Raw genomic sequence first — 13,166 nt, 5'->3', positions numbered from 1 at the left:
TTGGTAGCCAGAGGCTTCCACAAGATACTCGAGGTGACACAATGGTTGATCCCATCAAGGTTATGATGTCTTCATTCATGGACCATGAACGCAGTCTTCACGCTCGAATCGTCTAGCAAGCCCACCGTTGTGGAAAACAAGGACTGTAGCCGTTAGCTGCATCTGAGCAGGTGCTGGCCTCTTCCGGATCAGAGTGGGGATCTGCAAATGTAGAGGCACCACCAGAAAACAGCGTCGCGAAAGCACGACCCATTTCTCGTAGCCAGTTGGCGATACTGTTGTGGACTGCTGTGAATCCAGGAAGTTCTACTAAATCATCGACCGAGAGGAAGCTGCAAGCACAAAGTTTCCATGATACGTCTTTCTCCGTTGGCGACGTCGTCTTCATCTTCCTCCTCATGCTCGTCGTCGCTGCTGTCGGAGCCATCGGAGTCATCTGAAGCGTCAGAGTGATCAAGACCACCACCACCGAAGCTGCCGATCCCGGCCACTCTCGTGTCTTCTCCGCTTGAATCATCGGCCTCTGTGTCTGAATCGTCCTCAGAATCGGGCTCGGGTAGTCATACTCTTTCTCGTCCTCGTTCTCGGTCTCAGTGTACCCTGTATCTTGCTCTAGCTCAAATTCGTCATCAGGTGGACCGAGATATGTTTCCTCTGCAGAACCGCCGCTCTCGTCTCCATCGTCTTGACTGTCTGAGTTGTCAGAGCTCTGGGCTAAATATGCTTCACCAAGATCTTCGCTGAATACTGATAAAGAGCACATGAAAGTATCGGTGGCAGAGACGATCGTCCAAATGAAGAAAGACCCGAACGACACTCAGTGGAAAGAGATATGACCTCCACAAGCAGTCAAGCAAACACATCATGACACCAAACAGTGGAAATCAGCATTGAGCACAGATTGCGCGACCGTGGTTGCTGTTTAATCGGTCAAGTGAAGATCTCAAAGCGGAGGCAAGCCCTCTCTGCAAACAGGACAAACGAGTCTGAGGTTCATCCAACCCTCCAAACACTCGCTGTGGAAGATATGCCGGCATGGCGTAACCATGTAATTCCTCTGTTCCAACCAACTTCTGCCTGCTCCACTCTTTGCCTTCTCATCTTTCGAAACCACAGGCACGTCGATCTCGTTCATGCAGACAGCACAATCAAAGACCTTTCTCGAACCAGTCTTATCCTTGTCCGTGCTTGCGTCTTTGCCCTCCGATGCAGATGTGATCTCGCCGATTGGAAGCCCACCAGCTTCAAGATCATCGTAGAGGATGGGGTGGTAGTCGTAAGCAGGAGGACACCACTTTTCTGGTATGAATAATCTTGGTCCAAGGAATTGCTGAGAGAGTAAAACCATGATCTGGAGCCACAGCCAGCCGAGCAGCAAAGTAGCTGTTCGCGGGTTCGTCGTTGCGAAGAGGATATTGCGGTCATCAACATACCAGTAGAGGATTGGCACAGCTCGGAGGACGCTCGTTCCAACGACATATTCCACTGTCAGAGCTTTGCGGCAATTCCGCATGATATTTCGATAGATCTGAGGTAGCCAAAGAGAGAAGAAGCTGAAGGCAAGGAAGTTAAAGTAGATATGTCGAGGAGTCGGCGACCAAGATGTTGCCCATAACGTGAAGAACATCAAGTTGATAAGGGCAAAGTAGAAGCGCGAGTACAGAGACGCGAATGACGCGCGTGGACTGATATCTTGTGCGCCTGTGCCATCTTGATCTGGTGGTAAGATAATGGTTGGAGGATTGGTAGCTGCAGCTGTTGCGGGGAGTGGCAGTCCTTCTTCGCTGGTGGGAGGTGTAGGCGCAGTTGCGGCAGCTGGGCCTTCTGCTGTTGGAGTCGCAGCGTTCGTGGCAGGAGCTCTGGCAGGCGCAGCATTAGTATTTGTGTTGTTGATAGTATTGGCGGTCGCAGCTGCCCTCCTTTGCCGTTCTCGTTGAGCAGCGGCCGGATCTCCAACTTGAACTGTCCAGATGTCGAAGATGAATTTGACCTCTAGAAATGCTACATGTATGCAACAAAGGAAAGCAGCAGTGCCAGCCAGTAAGAAAATGGAGATGTCTGCCACTAACACGCCAACCAAAGCAAATAGCATGAGGCCGTCACAGAAAGCTGCAATGCCAAAAGTGTGGTACGAAACTCTGCTTCTCGTAGAAGGCGTAGCACATTTCTCCATCTGCCGTTTCAGCAGCACAATTTGTCCAACAAGCATCATACAGAATGCAGCTGTGATGCGACGCACAAGATCGGAATATGCTTCAGTCTTTGGTCCAAATACTGTATCGGCTTGTAGTATGTAGCCACAGTCTGGTGAGAATACCACTGCTGAAAATGCTAACGGTGGCGGCTGACCGATTGGAGCTCCATCAGGTTCTCTCAGCTCCCTTTCGATTTCGTCAATATACAGGTTGCTACCTACCAGAGGCTTCTGATGCAACCAAACCACAAGTTCGCATTTTGGTGCAATGAGGAGTGCCGTATCATCCACTTGTCCTTGATCGATATACTGCCAGATATTGGTAAGTGAGGTATTCATGGTAGACGTAGCTCGGTGGAATTGTCCTTCTGTGAGCGCAAAGTGTGGCAAAGCAGGCAGCGCATTATATTTCCTGCTTGAGGTCGTAAGGAGGATTTGACCTGAGGGAAAATGCACGCCCCGCAACTTAGCTTCCCAACCATTTCCAGGTGAAGAATCTGTATAGATGGTTATTGTCGCTTTGATATCCCGGCTCAAGAACTTTGAGCCATGGTCGACATCGTCCAGGTCGATCATCAGCTGGCCCTTCGCATCTGAGACGTTACGATCAAAGCTGCTCGTAAGATAATCAGCGCCGGGATCGAGTTCGGTCAAGTTAAGCATCCGGGCTGGGTCGGTCTCGGCATCGACGCGAACAAAGTCGCCTTTGACTTGGCCATCGATGTCATGGTAAACAGGCGTCAGACGGTCGAAACCGTACCAGCTGTCTATCTGTTGCTTCCTGCTAATTTCCTGCGCCGTGGGCACAAGCTGAAGCTGGTATCCATCCTCAATCCTTAGGCCGGTCAAATTGAGACCGGTGGCTGGCAGGTCGCCATATGTAGAGTTGGCAAGAGCATTGAAGTCCTGCTGCTTCTCGTTTGCCAGTCGCTCCTGCTCTCTCCGGCTGTGGTAGCGGATGTTGGGCTGATCAGGGGAGAAGAAGATGAACAGCAGCAATACTATCAAAAGAGTTAGGCGAGGTCCTTCCATCCATCAGTGTCCTTGTGAGGGAGACGCGATGCCGGGTATCGAAAACGTGGAAGCGACGAGGTGATGAGGTGGCTGACAAGGTTGACGTCGTTGTCGCGTCAAGAAACGTGTTCAAGGCTAGTGGAGACTCGACCAATCGGAGTGCTCAAGATTCGGCGAACAAGCGGACGATAGAGTTTCAGGGGGTCGCAACAGACGGTGGAATATCAAGTTGCACAACTCAAGGTCACCCCTCCTGTGCACCGGTGGGTGCAGCATCTCGACTTCATTCTTGTTGTGTTTATCTACTCGTAATTGAGCACGTTCCACTGTATCTACTTCACTCTGCTGGACAGAGCATATAGTCACCATGTCCCAACCATCCTCATCAAGCACAACCTCCCCTCCCAACATCGTTCTCGCACCACGGACCCCCACACCCCCGATCCTCGTCGAACAGCCTCCCGCCGACCCCAATAGCAATAGCACAACGCACGGACGTCAAAACAGCTATGGACTCGGCATCAACCCTCCACATTCCTCCCTCTCCCTCCGGCATTCCCCATCTCAATCCTCAATCTCCCACGAACCATCCCTCCTCTCCCCTACCAACATGCTACATCCCGAGAACGCCATCGCCGTAACCGACGCGGAAGAACCCCCACCAACCGCCTCAACCGCCTATTTCACCCCCAGCCTATCCGGCGATGCCAGCTCCACCCCCTTCAACTTCCAGCCCATGAGCATGGCAAAGAGCCCGGTAATTAAGAGCAACATCTCCGCACGGAGAGGCCATAAATACAAGCATAGCTCCTCACACCACTCCATGAGCCATGCTATATTCCAGGAACCTCCGCCGCGGCCAGCATTGAGCCTACCAGCTTCCTTACCCATCCCGACCTTCAAAGAATGCCGCGCAAGCATGACAGGCGACCAGAAAATAAGATTCTACTGGTCCCTAGCACACATGGCTATTGCGGGCTACGTCGCATGGAACGCACATAGCTCCGCAGCAATGGAGGCACTGTCCCACCTCATATTCTACGACGGTCTAGGCGCAATGCTCTGCGTCTTCGTCGAGGTATGGCACAATTTCGAGGTCTGGGGACGGTCGTCCATCCGCCACCCCTTCGGTCTACAACGAATGGAAGTCATCGCGGGTTTCGCACTAAGCGTGCTCCTCATCTTCTTCGGCTTCGATCTCATCTCTCACAATGCAAAGCACGCCCTAGAAGGCCTGGGCAGTCATGAGCCACACCGAAGCCACAGCCACGGAGATCGGGTTAGCGCAGGAACACTAGACTTCACGGTGATACTCGCCATTGGCGCGACGCTCGTGAGCGCTATGGTATTGAAGAACCACGCTAGGATTGGAAAAGCGATGCGATTCGCAGCGATAGACAACCTGAATCTGCCGTTGCCTCTGCACGGTGTACTGAGCAACCCAAGTCACTTCTTGACGCTAAGCTGCTCGACTACATTACTTCTGTTACCCTTGCTTGAGCTCCACACCTACGAGATAATCGACAAGCTCCTCAGCCTTAGTATCGCATTCGCCATGCTCTTCCTCGGCGCTCACCTGGGAAAGAACGTTGGCGGAATGCTACTGATGTCCTATCCCGGCGCTGGCGTCCCCGACGTAATCAAGGATATCGAGAGGGACCCACTGGTCAAGAAAATCGACGTAGCAAAATTCTGGCAGGCACATTACGGAGTTGGCATTGCGAATCTGAAACTCCGCGTTGGTAACATCGGCGGGGAGGAGAATGCGCTGCTTAGACTGAGGGATCGGATCGCGGGGCTGATACGTAATCGGTTGAGTGGGGGGTATGGAGCTGGTAGTGGTGCGGCGCAGAAGTGGGAGGTGAGCGTGGAGTTTGACTTGGATGATGGGTATCAGGAGGCGCAGATGGGGACGAGTCATAGTCATGCTGCGCATCATCATGCTCATGGGATGCATTGAGGGTCTGTATATGAATTGATGTTGGTTGTCTTGCACATCATCCTACGAGTCGTTTGCGCGCATTCCGCGCTGCTACTGTGCAGTCACTGCGATTGCTTACTGACTGTAGCCAGATCGCCGACCGACGATGTCAAATACCGCGTGATGAGCGTCGAGACAAATTGTTAGCCATGTGTCAACCCCGGAGATCCGTCTCACTGATGTACCCGGAGCTCTTCAGACTATTGTCTACGCTTTGTTTCGAGGACCTGTCTCAGGTATTATGCTTGAATTGTCTATGTTCTCTCCACCACCAGACCGCTCGAGACCTGACTCAGCGCTTTCATCGGCTGCACCTCATAATCGAACGTGACCCTACCTTGCTCTCAAACACATCTCGGACTTGGCTCATACTCATCTGCGATCGTCAAAGATCGACAATACTTGTTGAACGACATCTAGCACCCCGTCAGAGACATGTAACGGTTGTCTAACACCTTGCTTGAGCGGCCGCATCATGCACCGAAATCACCAGCATAAGAAGCTCATCTCCAGCTCGAAATGGATTCTTTCCAGCACCAGCACAGCACAGCAAGCACAAGACCGACTGATAACAGGCAAACCATCTCCATAGTCTAGCAGCAGCGACACCAAGCAAACACCAACACGCAACTCCCTGACACAATCCAAAATTGCATTAGCTGCTGAGTCATAAGCAGACGCATCCACAACCTCGGCATGGCTTGCCAGTGTAAATAGCGGAGCATCTGGTCTACGGGTCAGAGACGATACGTCCGCACGCTGATCGAAAAGTGCTATCTCCCAGGATGCAAATATTCATAAATATAGCATTTGTTAATGGACAGTGCACGGTATAGTTGATACACCAGGGGTCTTGTGCTGGGAGGGCAGCAGGGCAGATGTACACCAGGCTGAGGCCGCTGGCGACCCCTGCAGAAGTCTTTCCAACTTTGAAGGGTAGTTCGTATGGGACGACGGATTTTGGAATTCGGTGAAGACCGATGGAGAGGAACAGAATACCTGGAATTAAAGACCTTAATGCTGACTGTTTGTAAGAGGATAGCCTGCGTTCCAATTATTCGTTGAACCTCTAGCATCTGCTGCTCCCCTAGCACTGCCTCATTACTGACTGCATGCCACTTCTCCCTGCCAACAGACTCCGCATCCTACGAGAAGTTGGTACTCCGATCTGAATCAATTACAGACCCGGTCGCGCTTGTAAGGCTGTTGCTCACGGCTCTTTGGTGGCGCAGTGTCGGACTGCTTGGGCTCATACATCCAACCGCGCTCTCGAAGCTGGGCGGTGGCGTTCCATGCATGCCATCACGGGGATATTCGACCGGTGTACTCATCAGCTCTGGAAAGCTTGGTAGCCACACTGTTCGACCTGAGCCTTGTCCACGATGAGGGTTCCCGTCTCCCAGTACGTGAATCTTCACCGTATTCGAACACTGCGGCGTCGCGCTGCAGCGCATGCCAGGACTGACACGGTATCTATATGGATCCAGTAGTCCAGTCAATTCGTCGTCACCAGCCTCGTCGGCGTAGCAGAAAATGCTATGTCCTGCTCCGGGTCCTTTCGTCCATTTCAGGCTGAGCATGCGTGCAACAGTCTCGCGGTACATCTGTGAATGAGTGTCACCATTAACAGCGTGTTCCAGCAGCAACCGCAGGCAGTCTTTCCGTTTCGCTGTCTTCAGTGCTCGCATCGTGTCGTTCGTGCAGTCGCGGAGATCAATCGCATACATAATAGGCGTCGCCCCAAACTGGTCTTGTTGACCTAACGAGCCAATGACGCCGGATTCATAATCTGGCTGGCCGGAAGTTGATTGCCGATGCTGTTCTTTGAGGTTCCTTGAGTAATCCAACAGCATTTTGACCATTTCGGTATTAGCTAACCAGCATGCTTCGTGCAGCAAAGAGTTGCCGTGCCATTGGCGCTGTGGAAACTCTTTGAGCACTTTGCCCGCGCCCGCCGTAAGGAGAGCGAACGTAATTTCTGTGTGCCCTTTCGTGCAGGCTAGCAACAGTGGTTGATTTATCTTATCTTTGCCACCTACGCTAGAGGTGCCCTTCTGTGGTCTTGGTGGTGCAATCGCGACATCAGCTTCGATGAGTAAACGCACTATCTCAGCGTGTCCGAGCTCGACTGCTCGCTGTAAAGGAGTGAATGGATCAGTGCCTGGCAATCCTGCTTTGCATGCGACTGCATTGACATCGACCCCTTGTCCAATAAGAAGCTCAACTTCCACATTTGCCTCTACCTTGCGCTCGCAGAAGAAGTGGATGGGTGCATATCCGTAGCCGGTTCCTGCCATGCCTTTGTGGCTTTCTCTCATGTTCTTCTTCAGCTCGGTTTCACGGACTATAAGAACTTTCCGATCGGGATCATATTCTTTCAGCAATTTCATGGCAGACTCGATCGCGGCATTCTTCTTGCCCTCCTGTCGGAGTGTCTTGATAGCCGAGAACATTGGCACGAGCTCTTGTCTCGTCCGTGCAGGGGTTGGTGCTGCTGCGCTGAAGGACCTACTCGCGATGCTAGGGTGCGGTACTTTCTCATCGCCGTAGTCACTAGATTTGCTGTAAAAGCTTCGTGCATCGAAGTCGAAGCTGCCTGCTAGACTCAGCTGTCGCTTGTGATCTAATGAGAGAATACCAGTTGCCGAAGAGTTCCGTGAGGCATCCTCGGTCACGGATTCCGACGAGTCTTTCCTCAACTTTCTGGACGAGCTCGCATCTGCTTTGTTTGTGCTAGATCGGGAGAACGGATTTGACCAGCTCGTCTTGCGCGATGTTCTGCTCGTAATACCAATATTAGCTGGCAATGGATCGGGCTCGATGTTCGGCTGGAGTGGTGCAACAGGAACGAGTTGCTTCGCTCCTGACGGTGAACACGTGTTTTGTGTTGTTCCGTACTCGTCGGTTTGAGTCAATGCTGTACCATGTGTAGAGAGGACTTGAGATTGACTGGCCGAGGTTTGAGGCAACGTCGGCGGTGATCTTACTGCATCGTTAGGATGTGGGAAGGGAAGGAGTCCACCCTGTCCATCGTGCGATCCGTACTGCCCATTCACCGGATGCAGGTGTGCTGTTGGAGCTCCACCACTCGTTTGCGTCGGACGAGTTGTAGCATCGTGAGTTTGCAAAGACGTAGATGTTACAGGCGGTGTGTCGCGCACAGTCACGAATTTGGTCGGTAGAGAAGTCTCAGCTGCGGCGTCCGTACTGTACGAGGTCGCTGAGGCGGACGCCGGAATCATTGTCCTGCTCGTGCCGGAGGTATCGTTCACCAGTGCTGGCTGAGGTGCCAACCCTACTTGCGGGTTCCCTGGTCCTGCCGCATGCCTGCTCTTCCCTGAAGGCTCCAGGAATCGGCGATAGGCACGAGCATTGGTCTTGTCATCCTTGGCAATATAAATATCGATGATCAGCTGCACACTTTCTAAGGTCAGCGGATGTTGTGCTCCTAGCAGACCCCGTCTGCCCTTAAATGCTTCCTTGGCCCGCTTTTCCGCAGCTTGAAGGTCGAGTCGCTTCAAGAATACCACAGCAAGGATGTGACTCGCCTTGAATTGGAGTCCATATTCAAGGCCTTGCTTCGGGATTGATGCTTGTGGTAATGCCTCATCACTCTTCACGAATGCAGCTGTCCCATCTGCGACTGGCTCAAGCAGTTCTAGAGCATCTTCCTCCTTCTCTTGCTGCATGAGACAATCAGCAAGCATAAGAGTAATATGACCAGGACCGTAAGTGAGTCGTGTCGAAAGGTTATGCTCTCCAGCCATCTCAAGCGCACGCCTGAAATTCTCTTCAGCTCCAGCGAGATCGTCAGTCTCGAGATCAGCCTGTCCGTTCGCCATGTATTCCATGGTCAACTCGAGTTCAATTTCGTTGTCGATGTCATTGGCCCCCTCCTGGACATAAGCGTTGAGGTCATGGCGTGGTGTCAATGGTAAGCTGCTGGCATTGGGTGTCGCTTGCATAACTTCATCGTAAGATTCCGCTGTATGCGTTGTTGATGCATCCTCCTGGGACCAACGCGCATGCTCTGCTGGCTGAATAGCATCTTGATGGGGGATGTACATTGTCACAGGCTGTGGATTTGCCGCGGATGCTTGGCTCAATGAGACCGCCGCATTGTACACGAAGGTGTTGACGGCGTTACCAAAACTGTGCATGTGCAGGAGAATCTCATGCTCGGCTGATCGTGGAGAGCACAGAAGCCTCTCCAGTTGCGATGAGAATTTGTTGTAATCACTCTTCAATGTTGTAATAGACCGCACGGCACCGTTCTGCGCTATCTCGTGAAGATATGTTTGCTGCAATGCCAAACTTACGTTGATCATGGTCACCGGAAATGAAATGCTCTGCTCCAGAAGATCAATGACATCCTTCATGACAACCAGCTCGCCATTTGTAAGAGCTTCGGCAAGGTGCTTCAGTATTGAGCTGATTCGTCGTGAAACGTATTCGATGTTTTGCAATGTTTGCCTCAACCCAAGTATCCTGTTCTGACAGCCACGCAATATTGTGAATGTTTGCGACCAGAGATTATCTCCAGCATACTCATCAGCAGCACGAGCAGCACTTAGGATTGTATTGTCTTTGAGAGTAGCATCTAGCCTGTCATAGCTCAACTGCAGCGCTAGAAGCTTATCCTTGAATGCGATAATGTCGTTATCAACGTTCTTGACCTGACTGACCCATTTTGTGATAGTGCAATTGCATTGAGAACAATGAACAGACAACTGAGTCGTACCTGCCAGAACGGAGCGTGAATCCATGGCTGAGACAATCGATCGAAGTAGAGGATCAGGCTGAGAAATCACAAGCACAGAGACATATGCTCATTGTCGCCGAATTATTCTGCATGCGATACCCTAAACGCTCCTGGTTCTATCTGCCGTCCGACTGATATGCGCTTGTGCAACGCAGATTGAGGTCAAGAAGGCGAAAGTATTTGTCGATGATATGGTCTGGCGAGCATAGTATGGGATGGCGAGCTTGGTGAAACGCCGATCACTTTGCAAAACAAGGATCCTGGCGAAGCAGGGCGCTTGTGGGGCTCACATTATCCTTGACCTGGTGAACATATGAACCGTTCACAGGCTCACCATTCAGGCCGTTTATGCTTGTGTGATTGTTACACAAATGGAGAAATGGCGGGCATGCGTGGCCCAATCCTGACTTTCGTGGTGATGAGGCATACAGGCACCTCATGCGAACGTGCGGAGAAATTGCGGGCTGGCCGGGGCTAGGCATTCAGACGTGCCAAAGTCCAGGGGAAGACAGCCTTAGCTTACACTTCCACCAATGATATGTCAAAGGCTGCCAGACTCTTGTCATGCTTGTGTTCTTTTGAGGCTGTACATGTCTTCGAGGCTTGAAATCCGGTCAGGCTTGCCGGGCTGAACACAATAGTATGGACCTTGGTGATGACGTTGGTGAGAAGTTTGGAACGCTGGTTTGTGAGGACGACAAGGCGGCAACTACCTTACGTGAGTCCAGCACGTGGTTCCACGCTTCACGCAAGCTTTCCACGTCATTCCCCTGACGATGGCATCAAGCCTTGACGTGGATCATGGTCGTTCTCGTCACCACTTTCGGCGTCTGCCTCGCTGTCAGTGACCTCTTCGCCGCTCTCTGTCTCCTCTTCTGTTGACTCGGTTTCGTCTTCTTCTGTGCCTTCATCCTCGCTTTCTTCGAGCCAGTCATTGAGTGTCTTGTTCTTCGTCGAAGGTGCGCTCTTCTTGATAGCACTTTCCAGACCTTGCTCTTTTATGGCCTCGTCGAGTCTTTGACTTGCTGCAGTGGAGGTCATTCTATTTGCTTGACTGACATATTCGTCTCTGGAAGCATCCAACTCGTCTCTCAGCTTTGGGTCTGGCTCCTTGCCCGCCTCTACCCAATCTGGCAGGCCGACATAGCCAGGCAAACCATTGATACCAGCCACGTCTTTGCCAAGCGCAAGCGTGCTAGAGCCAAGTGTTAGATCTTGTCGGATCTCGGAAGGTGAAGGCGTATGCGGTACTGGCTTGGGAGCTAGTATCATCAATGAAGCGAGTTGAGTGGAGGATGGTTTCGAGAGTAGTGCTCTGAACAGTCGCATGCGATCGCGCAGATCATATGATGTGTCGTATCGGACGAGGGTAAGTAGGTACGACCAGATCTTTGGTATCGGGTGGTTCATATCTTGGTGGTTATCTGCTACATCGGCGTTATGGCCGTTAATCCCGTTTCGCTCTTCATCTTCCGGTGCTTGGTCTTCCCCAGAAGTGTTGGACCGGTCTTGCAGATACTGCAGATATACCTTGGCAGCTAACAGCACAATTTGTTGTTTAGCCTCCTCGCTTTCGTCCGCGAAACTTCTGATCAGAATCCGCAGTACATCCGGAGCGATGTTATTGTCCCGGTCTTGGCCTGCGAACTCTCCAACAAGCCAAATGATAGTGGCTCGCGCTTCTGGACTTGTGGTACGGTCAAGATTTCTGGCGAGGCGCACAATCGTCTTGCGATGTGCCTGAGGGTCTCGCTGTATTAGATGTCGTAAGACTGTAAGTACTTCTGATACCAGAACATTGTCAAAGCTCGCAATCTGATCGAGCAAAACCTTGAAACACCGTGAAGATGAACGTGCATCACTTTGTGCGCATCGTCCTATCGCGCGTACGGCCTCTTGTATCTGTTCGGTGTCAGCGCTATGAGCGAAAGCCTCGAGCTCGTTAAGGATCAACGCCTTCATTTGTGAGTTTGCATGTGGAAAGACCAGAGTCAGAAGCTCCATCTTCAACCGCCACGTCTGCCTTGTGTCTCGACCATTGATCATAAAGTGTGTGATATAAGGCACGAATAGTTGAGCGTGCTTGAGAGCAATCAGTACGATATTAGGCAGTGCGACCTGTTGAATCTCTGGCGGACCTCTCATAAGCGCGATCAGTGGTCCTATGGTTTCTTTGACGTGATCAACTGTGCCGAGATATAGTAAACAGCTAGCAGCGGCAACGACGATTGAAGAGTTTCGATTTTGCAGCAACAGCCGGCAGGACTTGAGTAGAAGGCCGAGATCGGGATCAAGGACGTCTGTGTATTCTTCTGTGATCTCGGTCTCATCATTTTCGTCATCGTAGAAGCCTTTTTTGTTAATCTTCGTTATTTTCTGCTTCTTCCTGGCAAAGCACTTTCTGGAATAAATTAGGAGTAATTGCAAAGTCGCAAGCTGACCCCACTCGTCCATATCGACCAATTTCTTGACTAGTCCTCGATAGTGTCGATGCAGTAGGTCGATCCTGCCTGGACATGCTTGCAAGAAAGTCTGAGCCGCAGGTCCAACAACAAAGTATTGCTTGTCTCCTAGCAGGGTCGAGATATGGTCGGCGAGTTGAGGTAACGTGTTCGGGTCGAGCTGATAACACTTCGGTATGGCCAGAGCAGCTGCTTTTCGGACGTGCGGACTGAGATCGGACACCCCTCGCTTGATTGCAAGAAATACGATCTGGCTAATGACAGGCACCCGCATACCCGCCATAGTCTTCAAAGCCATTGCTCGTACCTGCGGATTCTGATCGGCAAGGCTTTTCTGAATAGCATTCACTGATAGAAGGGCTAAATCAGGATCTGACTCAGCGTAGTGCAGAAGATAAATGTAGACGAGCTTCTTGACCTCGACGTTAGGGTTGGCGACATTCTTCACGACAGATGAAAAATATGGTAGTGCTGGTTTGTTGAGGTAGATCATGCTGATGACGCGTCGCAAGCCATCGATTATATCGCGGTCGCTGCGGCTATCAAGCAGAGCCTTCATCTTGACGAAGGGGATGCTTTTGGATGATGAGCCTGATTTGAACTTTGCCGCAACAGCCTGAGCAGCCTCAACCGTCAGATCCCGGGCTAACGTTCGTGTCAGTCACATCTCTCGCCATGGAATTGCTACTTACCAGGATCCATCATAGTGGATATCGTCGACACCGACTCCATGATGAGGACGAGGACCGCAAC

General features: G+C 51.5%; 4 protein-coding genes across 4 annotated transcripts; 1 reads left to right on the top strand and 3 right to left on the bottom strand.

The window, feature by feature from the left end:
- Positions 1–112: 112 nt before the first annotated feature.
- PMZ80_008485 (uncharacterized protein) lies at positions 113–3,226 on the bottom strand (the record flags this gene model as incomplete). The annotated part of the gene is made up of 2 exons (XM_064876885.1): positions 113–747; positions 1,003–3,226. The coding sequence occupies 2 exons, from the start codon at positions 3,224–3,226 to the stop codon at positions 113–115; spliced, it is 2,859 nt and encodes a 952-aa protein (XP_064727272.1).
- Positions 3,227–3,575: 349 nt separating this feature from the next.
- On the top strand, positions 3,576–5,168 carry zrg17 (cation diffusion zinc membrane transporter Zrg17; the record flags this gene model as incomplete). The annotated part of the gene is made up of 1 exon (XM_064876884.1): positions 3,576–5,168. One exon carries the CDS (start codon positions 3,576–3,578, stop codon positions 5,166–5,168), a length of 1,593 nt encoding a protein of 530 aa, XP_064727271.1.
- Positions 5,169–6,334: 1,166 nt separating this feature from the next.
- PMZ80_008483 (uncharacterized protein) lies at positions 6,335–10,014 on the bottom strand (the record flags this gene model as incomplete). The annotated part of the gene is made up of 2 exons (XM_064876883.1): positions 6,335–9,869; positions 10,007–10,014. The coding sequence occupies 2 exons, from the start codon at positions 10,012–10,014 to the stop codon at positions 6,335–6,337; spliced, it is 3,543 nt and encodes a 1,180-aa protein (XP_064727270.1).
- Positions 10,015–10,713: 699 nt separating this feature from the next.
- On the bottom strand, positions 10,714–13,145 carry APL6 (AP-3 complex subunit beta; the record flags this gene model as incomplete). The annotated part of the gene is made up of 2 exons (XM_064876882.1): positions 10,714–13,058; positions 13,106–13,145. 2 exons carry the CDS (start codon positions 13,143–13,145, stop codon positions 10,714–10,716), a joined length of 2,385 nt encoding a protein of 794 aa, XP_064727269.1.
- Positions 13,146–13,166: the final 21 nt, after the last annotated feature.

Source organism: Knufia obscura (genome assembly GCF_036327395.1).
Source record: "Knufia obscura strain CCFEE 5817 isolate CBS 148926 chromosome Unknown scaffold_11, whole genome shotgun sequence".
NCBI classification, from domain to species: Eukaryota; Fungi; Ascomycota; class Eurotiomycetes; order Chaetothyriales; family Trichomeriaceae; genus Knufia; species Knufia obscura.
This window is presented reverse-complemented; position numbering and strand designations above follow the sequence as displayed.